The 18,857-nt window shown below is 52.9% G+C and overlaps 1 protein-coding gene across 2 annotated transcripts; it reads right to left on the bottom strand.

The window, feature by feature from the left end:
- Window positions 1-5,126: 5,126 nt before the first annotated feature.
- Window positions 5,127-17,427, bottom strand: ACKR3 (atypical chemokine receptor 3). 2 transcript variants are annotated; one of them, XM_014553333.2, is made up of 3 exons: window positions 17,312-17,406; window positions 16,194-16,289; window positions 5,127-7,024 (listed from the first exon to the last, which is right to left on the bottom strand). In XM_014553333.2, exon 3 carries the CDS (start codon window positions 6,996-6,998, stop codon window positions 5,910-5,912), a length of 1,089 nt encoding a protein of 362 aa, XP_014408819.1. In that variant the 5' UTR covers window positions 6,999-7,024; window positions 16,194-16,289; window positions 17,312-17,406; the 3' UTR covers window positions 5,127-5,909. The 2 variants fall into 2 exon arrangements, with proteins under 2 accessions (XP_014408819.1, XP_006177851.1); XM_006177789.3 differs by lacking the exon at window positions 16,194-16,289 and having other exon boundaries at window positions 17,312-17,427.
- Between the last annotated feature and the right edge of the window lie 1,430 nt (window positions 17,428-18,857).

Raw genomic sequence — 18,857 nt, 5'->3', positions numbered from 1 at the left:
AAACGCTTCCCTGTGAAAGGCTAAAAGGAAGCAAATGCAGCGTGGGACAGCGAGGCCCGAGGGGCTTTCAGTCGCACCACGGCCACCGACTCCGCGCTGGCCGCGCGCCCCAGGACCCGCCGCCGTGCCAACAGACATTCTGAGTCACCCAAGCAGATTTAATGCCATTGCCACAATGACTCTTGGCCCTTTCTTCTCAAAACGGCTACAGGGAAGATTCCGACCTACCTAGGAAAGGATTTTAATCAGTTTCGTTCCGGAAATAACTATGGAAATTCAGATGTTTCCATTCTGTTGCTTCTGAACATTATATTCTAACAAATGGCTGATGAAGCCACTCCCCCCGCCCTTTCCTTTTTTTTCCCCCAAGCCCGTCGGGAGAAATGACATGATTGGCAGCCGTTCTGAATCCCACATGGAAAGGTCTGAGTGAATAAGCATATGAAAAGCCAACCAAAAAAATGAGGCTTTTGAAAATAAGAAAAACACCAAAATTGCCCATCACCCTTCAGGCAGCCTACACTAACCCCCCAGGAAGAGTCCTCCCCCCACGGCATCCATCTCAGCCCTGCGGGCAGCCCCGGCGCGGCCCTGGCGAGGCTGTGCGTGCGGTGACCCACAGCAATGCCCGTAGCTTTCAAACAAGCCTGGAGACTGCACGGCGCACCAGAGGCGCGATCCTTGAGATGCGCGGAGCCGCAGGGGAGTTAAGACCTGGGGCAGCGTGAACTGAGTCATGCGAAGGGCCGGCGGGCGTTTGGAAGCCCTCGCTCATCCTTTTATCTCCTCGTTCGACAGTATTTATTGGCACACATGCTCTTTGACCTCGGCCAGGACCCCTTAATGGAAGTGAAGGAGTCGTTTTCAGGGTGAGAAAACTGAGGTTCATGGAAGAAATATTGCCGGCATCTCTGAGCTACTGAGAAGCAGAATTGAATCTGTTGCCCCATTTTTTCATGTTCTTTCTGGGGCCTTTTCACCTAAATGTTGTAAACATTACATTGAAAGTTAAAACCTCCAGAGAGCACTTAAAACGTGGACTGAAGCTGACTCTGTGTGCGCCTTTTGCCTCTCGTGTGAACTGCTAGTGGGCCAAGCTGGCGTAAATGAAATGTGCTCAGGCGCGATGAGAATCTCGGTGTGACTCCTGCACAGGTATTGACGGCATGTCTTGCCTTCGCCTGCCAGCTCACACCCTTCTGCAGAGTTGAGGGCAAGAAAAGGGAAGCTGAGGGGCTATGGGGACCCCCCCAGGATGTACCCCCAGCCCTGTAATGGTCGAAGGGCCCTCCTCAGAACAGATCATTGGAAAGCAATGAATAGAGTCCAGAATTCTTCTGTGGAACCGTTGGCTTATCCGAAACCAGGGTCCCTTAGTGTCAGCTCTCCTGACACCTGGAGCCCAGTTATTCTTTGCTGGGGGGCTGTCTGTGCAGGGCAGGATGCTCACAGCACCCCTGCCTCCTCCCACCAGATGCTGGTAGCATTCCCACCCCCAGGGGAGACAAAAGTGTCCCCGGACACTGCCCGGTGTCCCCTGGGGGACAGAATCGGCCCAGGTTGGGAGCCGCTGTCTGAGGCAGCTGGGAGTCACTCTCTCAGTCACTGCCCACAGGCAGACAGTCTCTGGCCATATTTCTCTGAAATGCATTGTTTCTTGCAAAGAAAATGCAGCCTGTGCCCAGAGGCCATTGGGCACACTGGCTCTGTAGCGACCAGAGCCATGCAGTGGGTGCCCTGGGCGCCCCGAGAAACACTTCGCAGGGACCATGGAATTTGACCATCACAGGAACCCTGTGAGGCAGGTACTCTCACCACCCAACTTCATAGAGCAGCAAGCTGAGGTTTCCCAAAGACTCTCCAGGACCTCAGTACTGAGGGTTCTTTCAGCCTCACACTCAGCTGCCCCCTCTTCTGGCAGAAGCCCCCGCCTTCTAGAAGGCAGATCTGAATGCCAGACACGGGCTAGACCATGCTAGACGTGACCTTGGAAGCCGTGTCCGTGACGTGCGCGCTAGTTGGTTACCGCAGGTGGTAAGTAACCACGTACGCGGGGGTGGGTGACGGCTTAGGAGGCAGCAGGAGGGAAGTGAACTCTTGGAATGTTACAGAAGAGCCAGGTCGTTATCAGCCAGCCAGAAAGCAAAAAATTTCTGCAAATGCAAACTGCCTACACCAAGTAAGTTAATCTCCCACAGACCTTACCCCAACGAGCATCGTTCCATGTTGAATGTCTCCGGTATCGAGATCTGAGGATCCCAGCAGGCAGTGCGTGTATGCACACCATCAAGGGTGTGAAGGAGCTTTTCTCGAGGGGTCCGAGGCCCGGGCAAAGGGAAGTGAAGTGTTTTATAATACTGGGTCAATATTTTCATATATTTTGTCCCCCACCGAAACCAGTGCTCTGGAGACATGAAATCTCTGCGGTTTGTTACCCACAGGGGCACCCTGGAGCGTAAGACTGAAGCCCGGTACTGCCAGGAGGGAACCTTGGGGACCTCCCCATGCTAATCAGCCGTCCTGTTGCCGCATTCAGTGCGGACTCACATGTGTCCCCACGCTCTGAGACGCTAGGCTCGGCTAGTGGGACGGTCACCTGGACGCATGACCGATGGTCGGTGTCCTCACAGGAGGAGCCAGTAGAGGCAGGATTCCCACATTCCTAATAAACTGGGTCACCTCCCTAAGCTGCTGCCTCCTGGGGAGACCCTGGGAAAAGGCCAGACGTGAGTGTTTAAAAATTTCTTGCTACTCTGTCAGCCATCCGGACACAAATGTTCACAGGGCCTCATCCTAGTTAGTGACCATTCTGTCAGAAGAACGAAGTCCACTGTCCGGCAAATAATTTTATTTTTTATGCCCAGAGGATTTTTCACATATGGCATTTTCAGCGGCGTTCTTTTCCTTATTCACTTGCAGGAAACCCAGAAGTTGCTTAGACATTGAACCAAGTGGAAAGCATTTATCACTGACTTGCTGACAGTGGGCCGTCATCGGGGTGCCTCGCGGTGGTCCCGCTGCCCACGTCAGATGGGGGGGGGCAGAAAAGTCCCCCTTGGGTGGAGCACGGGCTCCAGGCGGGGCGGTCGCAGCACTGACGGGCGCTTCCCTGCCCGGCCCAGGGCCTCGTGGAGCTGCAGCTCCGGGCGTCCCGCTGCAGGCTGCACCGCCCAGCACCGTTTGACCCCGGGAAGGAAGACACAGCCAGAGATCAAAGGAAAGGCTTTTGAGTCTGGACAAGCGCGTCCTCGACCCCCGGGGAGGGGACTGAAGGGCATTTCTAGGAGCAGCAGAGAGAGCTGAGTCACAGAGCAGCCCAGAGGTGCAGCCTGCTGCGGGAGACCCACAGAGGCCTGAGGCCCTGGACCCTGAGCCCTTGGGGGAGGCGGGAAGTCGACATGGCGCGTCTAGCTTCAGTCCAGTGCTTGCCCTCCACACCTCAGTGCAGGGGCAAGCGGCTGGTGATCCTCGTGGGCTTCAGAGTAGCAGGAAAGCAGAAAAGGGCCAGGGGCAGCCCACCGACCCCCTGAGTGGGCCGTGGTCTAGCGTGGGGCCGAACAGGAGAAAGAGGCCCTGAACAGGGGTGACGGAGACTGGCACCAGCACCGGGCGGGCAGTGGACGTCCCGGGAGATGCTGGCGGGGGTGTCAGGGAGAGGGGAGTGGGCATCTCTGAACTGAGATGGAGCCTCAGGATAGAAGTTAAGTTCAGTTATTTTGAGGAGGAGGTAGTTAGGGCTATTTATTTATTATTTTATTTATTTTAATGGAGGGACTGGGGATTGAAGCCAGGACCTCATGGCAGCTAAGCACACGCTCTACCACTGAGCTATCCCCTCCCCGCCTGAATTGTTTTTGTTCCACCTACTACACGACTGAGCTCACTGATGGAATCCACGCCCCTTTCTGCATCAGCTCCTCAGTGAGCGTGTCTCCATCTGAACCTGGGCCACTAGAAAGCTCAGAGCAAACGCACAATCCTTTCCATTGTCAGGAACATGTATTTGGGTCATAATTTCCTCTAATTTCACTTTGTCATTCTGCTTGTATTTCTCCTCGGTGTCCTCACCTATGCTCATGCCATTATGCCGTCTCTTACATTTTGACTGTCTGACCTGAATACTATTTGGAACAAGACAAGGTATATATGCACCTGAGAACATGTATGTGTATCGAGCAGATACTTAGTTTATAACCCAGATTTCAGGACTCTCAGCCAAAAGCCCTGTGACGAAGGGGTGCCCAGTTGCTGCAGGCTGTGGGGGAGGTGCTGGAGGTGCCTGCTGCGGGCCTTGGGGGTGGTCAGCATGCACGGGGTACCTTCCTGTAAGATATTAGCCCCCAGACTCACACGAGCCCAGGGACCTGGCCCAGGTCCACCTTTAGGTTGGCAAATAGCTCTCTGTGCTAACCAGTTCCTTCAGAGGTGCAGGAAAGTCCCTGCCTGCCATCTGCCCGAGGGTTCAGGGCTGGATCTCATCCCCCCAGGGCCACGTGTCACAGCTGTGGAACTGTCCCTGCTGAGGTTCTGTGGCTGAAGTCCTTTCCCTTTCTCTGGCAGGAGGATTTTTTTTTTTTTTTGGACAATCTATACTGTCACATTATTTTTTTTAGCTTATTTTTCTTATTCTTTTTTTCTCAATTTTTTTCTTTTTTTAAAGCCCAATGTTTTTTACTTTTTTTTTTTTTTTTTTTTTTTGGTGCGGGGAGAGGGAGGTAGTGAGGTGTTTTTAAAATTATTATTATTTATAATGGCGGTACTGGGGCTTGAACCCAGGACCTAGTGCATGCTAAACACACCCTGTGCCACAGAGCTCAGCCCTCCCCCAGGATGAACTCTTCATTAAAAGGTAACCCACCAATGACCCTCTTCTTCAGGCCGTGCAGTGAGTAAACTCCTGGCCTGTGCGTTACCAGGTAAACCTACACAACACTCACACTCCAGTATTTTTCCTTTCATATCATTTCATCCAAGTTAACCTCTTGGGTTTTGCCTTGCTGGAGGCACCCTTTTCCTTAAGCATTTTCATTCGGTTGATCATGTATGCTGTAAATATTTGAATATTATTCTCATACCCGCCACCTGAATGCCAAACATGCTTTTAAAACTGAGACTCAAATGCCTTCTTTTAGGAAAAGAAAAATCTTTATTAAAAAAAATAACTTACAAATGGAAAGAACTCTCTGCAATGCAGCTGTTGATTTTGTGCAGTGTTGCACCTGGAATAGTGTTTGCTGGGTTTGCTTTCCTGCAACGTAACTTTACAATGCTGTTTTTGTCACCAACTGCGCTACAGAGCAGTCTTCGTTCCCCATCCCAGACCGGTCCAAAGCATCACACAGATATAAAACTATCGTAAATAAAACATTTCAGCCAAGGCTGGCATATATTTATATATTTATGTATTTATATATATATACTTTCAAACCAGCTAACAATGAATGTCATCCTTAGTCAAGACAGAAGTCAAACTAATCTCAAAACTACAACACTGAATATATGTCAGCATTATACCTCCCATACAATCTTTAAAATATATTTCAGCTTTCTTTTAATAAGGTACACCAAGAGTGAGAAAATAAAGTCTTAAGATTTAAATACAAATCACCATATAAACGTTCAGGGAGCAGAGAGTCCTATTGTACAGAAGTGCAGGCAAGCCAGCCCCACGGCTGATCTGATGAGCAGTGCGGGCTGCCACCTGGTCGTCCTAGGACGCAGAGCCGCGCGACAGCCATGCGACAGCCACGCTGGCCCGAGAGAGAGAATGGAGCCCCAGAGACCCTGTCCCCCTCTTCACGCTACTCAGGCATCAAGCCTGAAGCCACTTGGCTTTATTCTGGAGAACGATGCAGCCCGGTGCCCTGTTGGGACCCAGCATCCAGGTCCCGGAGGCTCTGGGAAGCGCATCACTTGGTGTTTTGCTCCAAAGCAGAGTACTCGGTCTCCGACGCCCTGGAAGCGTCGATGAGCTTGGTGAGCCCCGTCTTGGCCGAGTACTTGAAGATGAAGGCCTTCATCAGCTCGTACCTGTAGTTGCGGTTGATGAAGCTGTAGAGCACGGGGTTGACGCAGCAGTGCACCAGGGACAGGCACTGCGTGACGTGCAGGGCCGTGAACAGGAAGTTCTCCAGCTGGCAGGTGAAGGGGATGTAGTGCAGGATGGAGAAGATGTCCAGCAGCACCACCACGTGGTAGGGCAGCCAGCACACGAGGAAGACCACCACGTACGAGAAGATGATCTTCCGGCTGCTCTGCTTCTCCTGGTCGCTGGACGAGGCGATGGCCCGGGCCAGCAGGAAGTAGAAGATGGCGATGACCGAGAAGGGGATGGCGAAGCCCAGGACCACGGAGACCAGCTCCATGCTGATCAGCCACTCCTTGACACTGTGCTCGGGGTAGAAGGACCGGCAGTAGGTCTCGTTGTTGGAAGCGGACGTGACGGTCTTCAGGTAGTAGGTGTCGGGAAGGGACACACAGAAGGCCAGCAGCCACACCAGGACGCACACGGCACGGCGCACCATCTTCTTCCTGCGGCTGGAGGTGTTGGCAAAGTAGGCGACAGAGAGGTAGCGGTCCACGCTCATGCAGGTGAGGAAGAAGATGCTGCCGAACAGGTTGATGGAGAAGATGAGGTGAGTGATCTTGCACGTGAGCTCGCCCATGGGCCACTGGTTGTGCTGCACGAGGCTGACCACCCAGACCGGGATGGTGACCACCACCCACAGGTCAGCGATGGCCAGGTTTAAGATGTAGCAGTGCGTGTCGTAGCCCGTAGTCTTGGCCTGGATGTTGACCCAGACGACCACGGAGTTGGCAATCATGCCGATGACGAAAATGAAGATGTAAGTGAAGGCGAGCGTGTAGAGCAGGACGCTCTTGCTGGGCATGCCGGAGCACTGCAGCGTGTCCACCGCGATGCAGTCGCTGCCGTTGCACGGCCAGCTGAGGTCGGAGAAGTTCCCCGGTTCCGAGTAGTCAAACATGTGCAGATCCATGGTGCCAAGGGCAGCGATCAAACGGCCTGCGTGCACAAGCCAATGGAAAAAGGTGGACAAGAAGAACAGCTCCGTTAGGAAACACCCAAGATCTGGAAAATGCTTTGCCAGTGCCCCCCGCCACCCCGCGCCCTCCCCACCCTGTCTGCTCGGCGGTTTCGCCCTAGCCCGCAGTGTCTTTGCAGAGAAACAAGAAAAGAAACCAACCAGGACAGAATCTGCAAAACCAAACAAAACACACCCAGACTCTAAGTCCACGTGGTGCTCACAGAGAGAAACAGTGTTCGCGTTCTCCGTCTTACAGGGCTGTGTTCCCAGACATCACCAGCCTGGCTGTGCCCAGGATGTGAAATCGACAGAGTCCAGGGGCCGGAGAAACGTCACTACAGGCCCAACGGTGCTGCTGGCTGGCTCGTTTTCAGCTGGGGACAGCCGAGCCATTTTACCTATGTCCCCCAGAGCGGCGGGGTGGATCTCCTCCTGGCACTGGTGTATTATTACAAGTGTCCTGCTCTGCCGTCCTGGGAGACCTGCAGTTTATAGTCACAAAAGCCCCAGGAACGTGGGCAGCGTGTGGAATGCCCTGCGGCTTCCCTGAACCCTAAACCTCAGCCTCTGACTTTGCCAAGTGATTCACAGCTAAGCGCCACCAACCAGCTGTCCCAAAATGCGGGCCACTGCCTAGTTTCCATCTTTTATTTATCCAACTGCTCTGAGAGCAATTCATGCCAAGACTGAACGCACAAAAACCACCACCTGCTGCATCTCTGCAGGGGCTGTGACTTCTCTCAACTGTCTTCCCTGCTGACCCGACATGAGGTCAACATTCTCAACTGTCACCATTGTAACACCTGGGGGGAATCCAGCCCCAAGGAACCACTGTGCCCGGAAACGACATCCTCACAAGCAGCTGTCTCCTCCTCTGACCCCTGCAGTCCCTCCACGGCAGCCCCACTGTGTGACTGTGGGAGGAGGGGTGTAAGTGAAAATCTTCTGCCCGAGAGGGTGCTGTTGAGAGTTAACTCCTATAATGAGGAAGCTGTTCCTCCTTCTCACCTGTCACAGGTAATGACTGCGAGTCACGCTTATTTGCCAAGTTCATGTAACGTGGACTCCAGGCCACCTGCGAGAGCTCCCTGGAGCACGATGGTCGTGGGCCCGTGCCCAGATGGCCCCACGAACGGTGCAAAGGGACACCACTGGGAATGCACCCGCCTCCCCGAAAGGCCTTCCCAGTTGGGACCGGGATCCAGGCTCCTCGCTCCTTAGTGTTTAGCTTGAGACTCGTTAGCCTGCCGTCCGCCACTGCTCTCAGGGCGCCAGCACCCACGTCCCAGGGCTCTCTCAGAGTTCAAGGGCCGAGTTCAGAAGCTAACAGCGGGAGCTCAAAGCTTCACCCCCCGCCCCTCCCTCTCTTTAAAAGTTTTGGGTTTTTTTTTTTAAGTTTTCAAAAAGCACAGCCCCACTTAATTCTTGGCCCATATTTGAAACTGACACTTACCAGCTAAGTAAGTGGTAAGTGTCCCTCCCCGGAGGGAGACCGGGAGCTAGTAGAGGGTGGTCTGATGCATTTACCTCCAGGCTAAGTGAACCCAGTCCCCCGAGGTGAGACACTCAGCTGCCTCCCAGGACCAGGCTCGGCCTCACACTCACAGCAGACAACCCACTCCTGGATCCCAGTTAGGGAGACTGCCCACAGGCTTCTGTCCGTTCTCCTCTGCGGGTTGTAAGTGAACCCCAGGTCCCCTCCAGGTGACCTGCCCTGGCCTTAGTGTCCATTGCTGCTGAGGGAGGTGGCTGGGCCTCCCAGGAGGAGGTTGGAGCCACGCGCCCCTGCAGCCAGGAAGCCTGTCGGTCCCCAGAGCCACCCCACTAGGAGGACCCTTGGCCCTGGGACCAATGACTTATTGCAAGACCTGATCCACAGCACAGGCGGGCACCCACAGACACTCAGCAAGGTCAGGGTAGGACAAATAAACTCTTGCCATTAAGAGATATCACTTACATATGGAATCTTAAAAAAATGATACATTTGTAAAGGAACTCATTTACAAAACAGAAACAGACTCACAGACACAGAAAACAAACTTACGGTTACCGGGGGGAGAGGGGTGGGGATAAACTGGGAGCTCGAGATTTGCAGACCCTGACCACTGTGTGTAAGCCCGATGAGCAACAGGGTCCCACTGTACAGAGCAGGGAACTGTATTCAGTGCCTTGTAGCGACGGAGTATCTATCCTGCCATGGACGAGAGTATGACAAGGAACACACGTGTGTATACGGACGGATGACACAGGATGCCGCACACCAGACACTGACACAACCTTGTGAACTGACTAGACTTCAAAGACAAATGAAGGAAAGACTTTGGAATGTCCTGTCCTACGATGCGGCCCGAGGACCCCAAGAGGACATGGACACTCAGAGGATGCCTTTGAGAAGCCAGGCCCCCGACCCACTGGGCCGGCCTCAGGGTGGGCAGCCAGCCCCAGACCGCGCCTCCCGCTGCCCTGGGCCGCTGACCAGCCCGGAGCTGAGCCCGCCCGCTGCACACCCCGCTACCCGACTCCAGAGGAGCGCGAGGCACGATGCGGGCTTTGCTCTCCGGCATGGCTCAAACCTAGTGACTTTTTTTTCCATTTCCTTAAAATGAAACACAGTTGCAGCGTGGCTTCGCTCACTGAGCGCTTTCACGCCGCGACGTCGTCTGGCCCCGGAGTCCCTGCAGAGCGGAGCAGTTTGGCTGGAGGACCGGGCCGCAGCCCTGCAGCCGGGCAGAGGGGGCCAGGGCCTGGGTGGGGCTCGCTCCCCCGCTCCCCCCGCACCACTACAGCCCTACCAGGCCTTGGGGACGCAGCCATAAACACCAGGGTCGTCCCAGGGGCGGGGAGAAAGGAAGGGCCCCAGCCTTTGTTGGTCTGGCTTGGATGCCAAGCCCACACCTCCATTTCCACCCCAAGGAGTCACTCTGCTCGCTTGTGTCCTCCAGTGTCCAGGCGAGGATGCTGTTCAGTGTGGACAGAGGGACCCACACATGCAGGGGCCTCCAGGAAATGACCAGGCGCCAGTGTCCCTCTAGACCCGCACTTCTCCCACACGACAGATCGCCCACACTCACTCCTCTGGGGCTGGCCAGCCTTCTGAGTTCCTGGAGCCTGAGCTGTGGTGGGGAAGGGCTCAGGGACCCCAATCAAGTCCTTCGGTTCCTGCCTCGGCCCTCTGGGCGAAGAAAACCTGATTTAGTGATGTCTGAGCCTGAAACGTTACTTACGAGCTGGGCACACCCGCCCCTGCATCCGTCTCCTCTCCACTCCCTCCTGGGGGGCACATGGGAATCTTCCAGGAGGGGCTGAGGGGACAGCAGAGGCTGGGAGGCTCCTGGCTGGAGCTATCAAGCCAGCTGGCCCCACCGATCATCGATCACTGATCATCAATCATCAGTTACCAATCAGCCCTGGGTATGCTGCAGGGGTCAGTGCCCTGACCGCCCACCTTCTTCTGGGGGGCCCACCAGCCCCTCCCCTCCCAGGGCAGGGGCCTCATTGGTGGAAAGAAGCAGGGAGATCATAGAGAGAGGAGATTCCACAAGCCATGCAGCAACCCAGCCCTCCGCAGATTTAAACGGGATGCTGAAGAGAAGGAAAAATACGCCACACAATGGCCTGGCCTTTGTCGTTTGCTGTTTTTTCATGCATTTTGTTTTGGAAACAGACAAGGGCTGTTTCCAGAAAAGAGAATATTATTTGACAATCTACCACATTACGTCGAATGTGGTCCTCGGCCGCCCGAGCGTGTGTGCAGGAGGTCTGGGCACTGAGCTCAGTGTGTGACCCTCCCCGCAGATGAGAATATTCCTAAGTCACCAGCGTAGGTTTTAACAGAGATGCTCTCAGAGCCCCTAGCATGAGCAGGGATGGGATACAGCCACCACGAGACGTCTGCCCAGGCCCCTGGATCCCCAAGGCCCGGCCTCCAAGCTCCCAGCAAACCTGAGGGAGGAGGGAGTGAGGGAGCCACCCACGGACTCCCGGGCCACTCCGACCTCCTGAGACCTTGCACTTCCACTCCCCTGGAGCAAAAGCAGAGCATCACCCCATCCAATAGAGATGGCCCACTCCCTGTGTGCCAACTGACTAAGACCGGCCAGCCCTGGCTCCTCGTGGACACGGTCACACGTTCCAGAGGTGTGGCTGGCCCAAGTGTTCCAGGAGGGGCAGCAGCGCCCTGATGATCCCGGGACTGGAGGAGACGCCTTCACCCCTTGGACCAGACCCCCTCTGCTGGAACAAGCTAGCGATTCCGTTCCCGTCCGCTTGGGCCAGAGCTCAGGAGGGGCTTCTGGGCGTCAGCCACACCTGCCCACCGCCTGCCTCCCCCGGCCCAGGGCAGGAGAATGATAGGCCACTTCTGACACAGGTTGTAACATCTGCATAAGGATTCCTGATGGAGGGGAAAAACGGGGCTTGGAAGAAGAGATTTTTCCGGTCTTGGATTTTGCAAGTTCACACATCTCCTCTCAAAACAGTCACAGGTCCCCACATGCATGTGCAAGAATGTTTACTGAAGCACTGTTTATACACCAGCAAAACAGTGGGGATGACATCAGACGGCTGTCTGGACTGCAGCACGGCCACACAGAGGAAGGAGGCGCTCACCTTCACGAGCACGGGAAGTTATGACACACCAGTAAGAGAAAGATACACACGCACACAGAGCGCAGTCTCGCGTGCAAAAAGGAAAAACAAAAATCATGTGCATTTTGTAGGTAAATACATGCGCATAAAGGCATGGAAAAAAATCTGTGTGAATGTGACTTTGGGCTGGGACTGTGGGATGAGGGGACAAAGGGGGAGCTGTAGTTCTACTCTATACACGTCTGTATTATTTGGAACTTGGCATCAAGAATTACGTAAATTTTTATAGAGGGAGGAGTGTTCTACGGAACAATAAAGGCTCATGGTCCATTTTTCCAGACCAAGAGACCCCATGTGAGAACGAAGCAGTAGGCCTCACTTTGCATTCCCTTTCTCCCAAAACGCGCTGCTTTTCTCTTTGAGCCCTCTTCCTGGGGGTCGCTTCCGAGAGATTCCGTGCCCGACACCTGCAGCCGGAGGGCATCATGCTTCCGCCAGGAAGGCAGTGGATTTTCCTACGACCTGTGGACGGAGGACCAGCAGCCGTCCATCACCGCCCACCACGCCCCCCCAGCCCGGGGTCTGTAAAAGGACTCCTCTACCACTCGGGTCCCCACGTGGTGGAAGGGAGATGCTCCACTCATCTCTCAGGCTTATTATTCATCCACCAAGTCTCCTTGGCAACCACTGTGCCACAGCAAGCGGCCTGACACATCCAGCTGCCTCTAAATGCGTTCCCTGAGCTCATCCGGCAAGCTGGTGGCACAGCCAGAATTAGAAGTCTCCAATTTAGGGTCTCCACAGGGTGGCAGTTTGGCCTGCAATAAATATATCCTTTCACTGAGTAAAAGCCACTCCCTCCAGGACAGAGACTGCCAAGCGATCAGGTATCTGGCTGGTGTTCCCCACAACTGCCTTCAGTGTGTTTGCGATTTCCCATCACTACCCTGGAAGACCCTTCTTGACCCCTTAGTGCTTCCCATCCCAATAAATCCTGTTCCAAATACCCCCTCTGCTTCTCCCACCTTCCCCCCAGCCAAGTCTGGCATCTCCACTCTACCTCACTGGGCTGTTCACCTGTCTCCCCTCCTTCCTCCTCAAGCGCCCCCACCTACTCCCTGTGTACAGGGCAGCCAGCAACCTCACCTGGACAGAGCAGGTGTTCGATGACTCCATAGTCAACAGATGAACAGTTAATAAGCTCCCCCAGACCCGACATCCGAGGCCGTTAACAGAAACGGAAGCCCAGAAGAGACCTTTCTGAAATCCTCACTGAGCCGAGGTAAGTATCACCCATTTCTATCTGGGGGCCTCTTCTGTGAGGGGCACTGCTCTGGAGCATAGCAAACCAGAATCCGCACCCGCCCCCAGGAACGCTCCAGCGAACAGAGAAGGTCGCAAGGGCAGGGGGGCGGTGCTGGACGCCCCCGGAGCAGCACAGTGGGGGAGCCCTCGGGAGGAGGGGGCGGTGAGGGGTCACTGAATCTGGCTGAGCAAGCCAGGCTGGGCCTGTCCGTGCAGGAGCCACCGAGGTCTTGAGCAAGGGACTGGTTCTGGGGCAGAAAAGGCTTTTGAGGACGGAGGCGACACAAACCGTGGAGAAGCTTGTGGCGGAGGCCAGGCGCAGAGCAGGCTGGAGGCAGGTACCGGGGTGCCGTGCAGAGAAGGTAACACCGCCAGGCCACCCCAGCTCAGACACCCTCCCTCTGGGCCTCTGTATTCATCAGGACCTCTGCCTGCAGGTGACCTTCTGTACTGGCTTTCTGCAGTTGGGACCTGTGTCCTCCCAAGGAGGAACTTAAGGGAGCAATTTAGTCTTGTCCCCAGATAAGATCACCCAGCTCAGCCCACCCACTGCTACACACCCGGAAACTGAGGCCAGACAGGCGAAGGGCCCGGCAATCTCAGGGACGAGGCTGGGAACAGTGATCTTCACTGTCCCGGCAGCTTCCCGGAGACTGTCCAGTGGGACTCAGGCTCTGATCTCTGGCAGAAGTCCCGCCCCTTCTACCTGGCCAGGTGTAATTCAGGTAAAGAGGGTCGGCACAAGCTCGAAGGGTCATTAAACAAATCAGTGGGGTTTGCTGTGTTTCTTACCAGCCCTGCATTAAATCTATGGGGAAGTCCAGGAAAGTTTCGGCCCAGGCTCCAGGGACCATCTGCTGGGGCTGGGAGCAAACCAGGGACCGTCTGTCCCCCAGTGTCCCCCAGACAGAACGAGGCTGTCCAGACTGCCACTCGCTGGCGCCCCGCTGCTCTCACTTTGCACAAGGAAAGAATTGCTTTGACTTTGTAAATAAGTGTGTTTGTGTCATTTTTTTAGATTCCCCATAAAAGTGATTACAAAACAGAAATAGACTCACAGACGCAGAATACAAACTTATGGTTACTGGGGTTGGGGGAAGAGGGGAGAGAGGGATAAACTGGGACTTTGGGATTGACATATACAAACTGCTATATACAGAACAGATACACAACAGGGCCCTACTGCAGAGCACAGGGAACTACAGTCAATGGTTTGTAGTAACCTGTAATGAAAATATTATGGAAAGAATATGTGTGTATATATGTGTACGTGTATATATATATCTGAATCAGTAGCCTTTACACCAGGAACTAACACAACACTGTAAATCAACTATACTTCAATAAAAAAAAAAAAGGAAGGAAAAAAAGAAGTGAGCTATAAAATATGGGAAAAAAAGAGAACTGCTCTGAATCATTTGAGAATTTAAAAAAAATAATAGAGGGAGAGAAATCCAAACCCTAATTCCGACAGAGGCCACCTATTTCCGGAGTCCTCAGACACGCGTCACATTAACACACTGGGCAGCCTCGTCCAGTTTATGTGTTGGGGGAGACAAAATGAACCCCACATCCAGAAACCTGATCAGTTCTATTGTGCTCAGCTGCCTGACAGGGAAATGATGTTGGACCCAGAAGGAGAGATGCAGAGATTCCCACGGCACAAAGGCTGCCGTCTGGGTTGACCGGCTGTAACCAGAGCCCTAATTCCCACCCAGCCTAGGGCCTGGGTGAGGCAGTGGGAGGTCAGCCAGCCTCGGACAGCCACTCACCATGGGCCAAACACAACGGGGTTCCCAGGAGAATGCTACACAATCTTTGACTTAAAATTGAGGGATTCTGTTACAATAAGAAACTGGAAGATGCCAGCTACCCGGCCGACAGAGCTCTCACCACGCGGTCCCCAGGTGGGCCCTGCTCCTTTACGTGGCCCCTGGCCGAGAGCAGTCCTAGCCCCCGGGGCAGTCTCAGCCTCTCCGCCCTCTGAATACTCAGCACGGTAACAACCAAAAAACAGGGTCAGCTTCCAAACCCACTTGGGGCTCAGTACAGGTTTCCTTATAAAAATACGTAATTCTCTCATCACTTTAATAGTGATGCAACGAGGTTTTACCCCTCCCCCGTTTCTAAACAAGTAGATTTTTCCCTGCAGAAAACCATCAAGCATTCAAAATCAGAGCAGCCCTCCCTTTACTCCTTTTCTTCTGCTTGCTTGCTTTTACTTTAATAAAAAATACGTGTCCCAGAGCTACAAGTTTCCAGACTTTAAAACCACTTGACAGACACGCCACCTTTGGTTTCTTTCGAAGTTCCACCTACACACAGGCAGTTCGGTCGGAAGGCCTTCTAATACCATTTCTGTTCCTGAGTAAAACCAAGTTCCTTGGTTTCCTGGATGAAAAGTACAAAATACTGCCTAGCTCCAAATTCCATCCATGTTCTGCAAAATCAGAACAACCTGAGGTTCTGAAAGCTCTAAGGCTTTTTTTTCGCCTCGGTTTCTCTTAGGGTTCATAGAATGACTGTCTTTCAGTCTCAGGTTTGAATAATTTCCACTGACTCCCCTCACGTCGTCTGGAAAACAGGAGCCTCTCTGCCTGGAGTGATCACACAAAAAGCCACTGTTCCTGATTAAGTAGGTTTTTTTGTTTTGGTTTTTTTTCCTCCAGAAAGCCTATACTTTGCCTGTTCTGGACCTGATTAGCAACCATAATACCTTCCCAAGTCTCTGCAGACTCACTGTTACTGTAGGGTAACCTCACCTCCAGAGTCCTGACTCCGCTAAGCACGGGCATGCTTCCTGGGCTGTACTTTCCGGAACTTTTTAAAAACTCTGATTGCAATGCACACCCCCTGAAAAGTCACATGGGCAGCAAAATAAAGGCAATTCTCTATTCTCTTCTGTTTTTCCACCCCATCCCTTGCAGTCCCCCCCCCACCCCATCTCCAGGAGGCTGTGCACATTGGAGTGTTTATGGCAGAGACTGGGAGGAAAAAGAGCAAATTGTTTCCAAGCTCGAGCTCCCATGTGCAACTTTGCTTTAGAAAAAGGCTTTGCATCTGGGGAAGCTCAAGCGCTGATGAAAGCGGGGCAGGCAGTTTATCCATTTAAAATCCATAGAAAGTTAAGCACAGACACCAGCAGCCTCCACTTTCCTTTCCAGGCCAGCCTATTTGATCTCCGCATTTTCCTGGAATAAATAAAGGGACACAAAGGCAGCATCTGCACGGTTTAAAAAGAAAAGGAAAAGTTACCACAGCGAGACTTTGCAGAATGAAGTTTCAGGGGACGTCAGTGCACCGAATGCCTTCAAAGGGCTGTGAACTGTTTCGGGGGGGCCTCTCCCACTTCTGGAAAATGTAATTATCCTGGTGTGAGCAAATGAATTGAAAGAGAAAGAAAGAAAGAAAGAGAGAAAGAAAGAGGAAAAGAGACAGCCAGTCTGACTTTTACAACTTCTCATTCTCCCTAGAACTTAGAAGTCTTGGCTAACCACCCATCCCTGACCTCACTCCAAAGTTGTTAGTCTCAGCCACCCCTTGAATCTTCATGCAGGCTCACAAAATCAAACGAAATTCACATTTTATTTCAAGAGTGTAATTAAATTGCAAACTCCTAGGCTCGTGAGTGTTCTCCCCCCTCCTTTTTTTCCAACTGAAGCTGGACTTAGCACCTTCTGGGAGAACAATAAATACTCAGATTAGATTAGGAAAGATGCAGTCAAGAGACAAGACTGCCGAGCTGTATTTAACATTCACCATATAGCTTCCGGATTTATAAGACCTGGTAATCCTCCAAAGCAGTGAATTCAGTACACATTCTGGACCCACAAAGATTCTCAGTGTAGTTTTCTTCTCCACTGAAGGATGTCTCTTGATAAAGGGTACATCTTTCTGGAATAACGCCTTCCCTGACAATTCTGCTTCCCAATTGATACACCAGAAGTGAAACAGGTAAACAGTGGTGCCAAGCTGATCCCTATGCCAACTTCAAGCAAGCTAAACGGGCCGTCTGCATTCTTGTAAAGTTCTCTGCTTGCTGGAGCAAAACACCCGCAGCAGCAAATCAACACCAGGATTCCTAAATCCAGCGAACACACACAGAGAGTGCCTTCCCCAAGTGACTGCAGACAACCGCCCTTTTTACTTTCTGCAGCCAAGGTGAAGCCCCAAGTTAGCAGCCGCACTTTGCGATGCAGCCGTGCAACGCGCAGCCTGTGCTTTCGGAAGCCAGACCTGCAGGCTCTCAAGCACCCATCACAGTGATTAAGAAGATCTCTGCAAAAGAACACAGCTTAAAAGCAGACCCCCCTCTCCACCAACCGCCGTCTTCCCTTCTCTCCCAAGCAGGGCTGCTGACCCAGTTTCCTTACCTCCCGGCTGGGCTCCGGTTTAGGGCTCGCCTTCCTGGCTCCTGCGCGCACCGCCTCGGGGCTGAGCAGTTCGGAGAAACTGTGAGCTCGCGGGCTGCAGACTTGCATTATATACACTGCAGGGAGGCGGCCTCTAGATGGCAGCTTTGTAACCCGCATCTCCTCCCACCCTCCCTCCCACAGCCACCTCCCTCCTCGGCACACACACACACAAACACACACACAGGCACACGCGCACGCACACACCCCTCCTGAAACCCCGGTCTGTCGTTTCTGGCAAAGCTCTCCCACGCATGCACACTCTTGGGAAACCCCAGCCTTCATTTGCAAAGTCTAATGAAGCTGCAAGGTCCAGACCCCAGGGGAGGAAAATGCGTCAGCAGAAGAAAAACCAGAGGGGCCCCAGAATTTTGCAAAATCATCAAATATTTATCTGGTCTCAGGTATATCTTTAATAATCCCATTAACAGCCAAGAATTCCTTTGAATTCCTCTTAGCTCTAGGGAAGACTTTGTTCCCAAGACAAATTGCTCTGAACTTCTGAACTTCACTGCTGATTTCTTAAGCCTGGGTTTTCTTTGTTAAATCCTCCGAAGCAGCAGTGACAGTGCTGGTGGGAGCGATGACTCGGTACTACATCACGTACCCCCAAAGCCGGGGAAAGAGCCTTCCTGATAGATTTTATTTACATATTTTACTGGTAAAGGACTTTAGGTCCAAAGGCCTAGAAAGGCCAATGAAAATGAGATTCTGAAGCGCTTACTTGGTGCCAGGCACATGTTAGGGGGATCCTAAGTGCCTTTCGATAATGTCTTTCTGAAGTGAATTTAGCAAACATTTCTTTACAATTAGAAATCTACGTTCTTACCTGGAAGTGTGTAGCTAGAGTTCTGTCCACGGGGGAATTCGACCTACAAATGTGCTCCACGCGGTTCTCACCTCAACTGCCCTACTTAGATAAATCAGCTGGAAGGCAACGACCTAAACTTTCACTTTTAAAACCACGCTCCCGGAGCTCTTCTCCAGAGTAATGAGCAGCCTTGTGGGTTTTGTTTTGCCTTCTGCTTCTGGTGGAGTTAGTTCTGTGAGGGCGGCTCAAGTCACTTGTGTGCAGGCACCTTGGGCCCCACCCCCTCCCCAGCTGCAACTTTTTGAGGTTCTTTTTATACTTCCACTAAAAATAACAGCAGACGGCCAAGTGCTGAGTCTAGAGGATTGGGAGGTCAAACTCTCACGCAGCTAGAAGGCCTGGGTGCAGAGAAAGCTCTTAACAAAAGAAATATTTTGTTTAGATGAAACTTCACGGTGCACAGTGGAAATCATTCGAAAATGGGAGCTAAGAGCACACCTGCTCTGGGAGGCTCTTGGAGGGGGTCTGCCAACACTGTCCCTGCCCAGTCCGGTCTCTGTCCTTGAGAACTGGCCTGATTCTTCCTCGTGGCATCTGGGCACCCAGAGCCCCTTCTCCAAGCTCCCAGGGTGACAGGTGCTATAAATTCCCCACAGGCAGTGCACTTAGGACTTAGACTGAAAGAATTCGAGCAGA

Source organism: Camelus ferus, chromosome 5, assembly GCF_009834535.1.
Source record: "Camelus ferus isolate YT-003-E chromosome 5, BCGSAC_Cfer_1.0, whole genome shotgun sequence".
NCBI classification, from domain to species: Eukaryota; Metazoa; Chordata; class Mammalia; order Artiodactyla; family Camelidae; genus Camelus; species Camelus ferus.
Note: the sequence above shows the minus strand (reverse complement) of the source record. Positions and strands in the feature narration are given on the sequence as shown.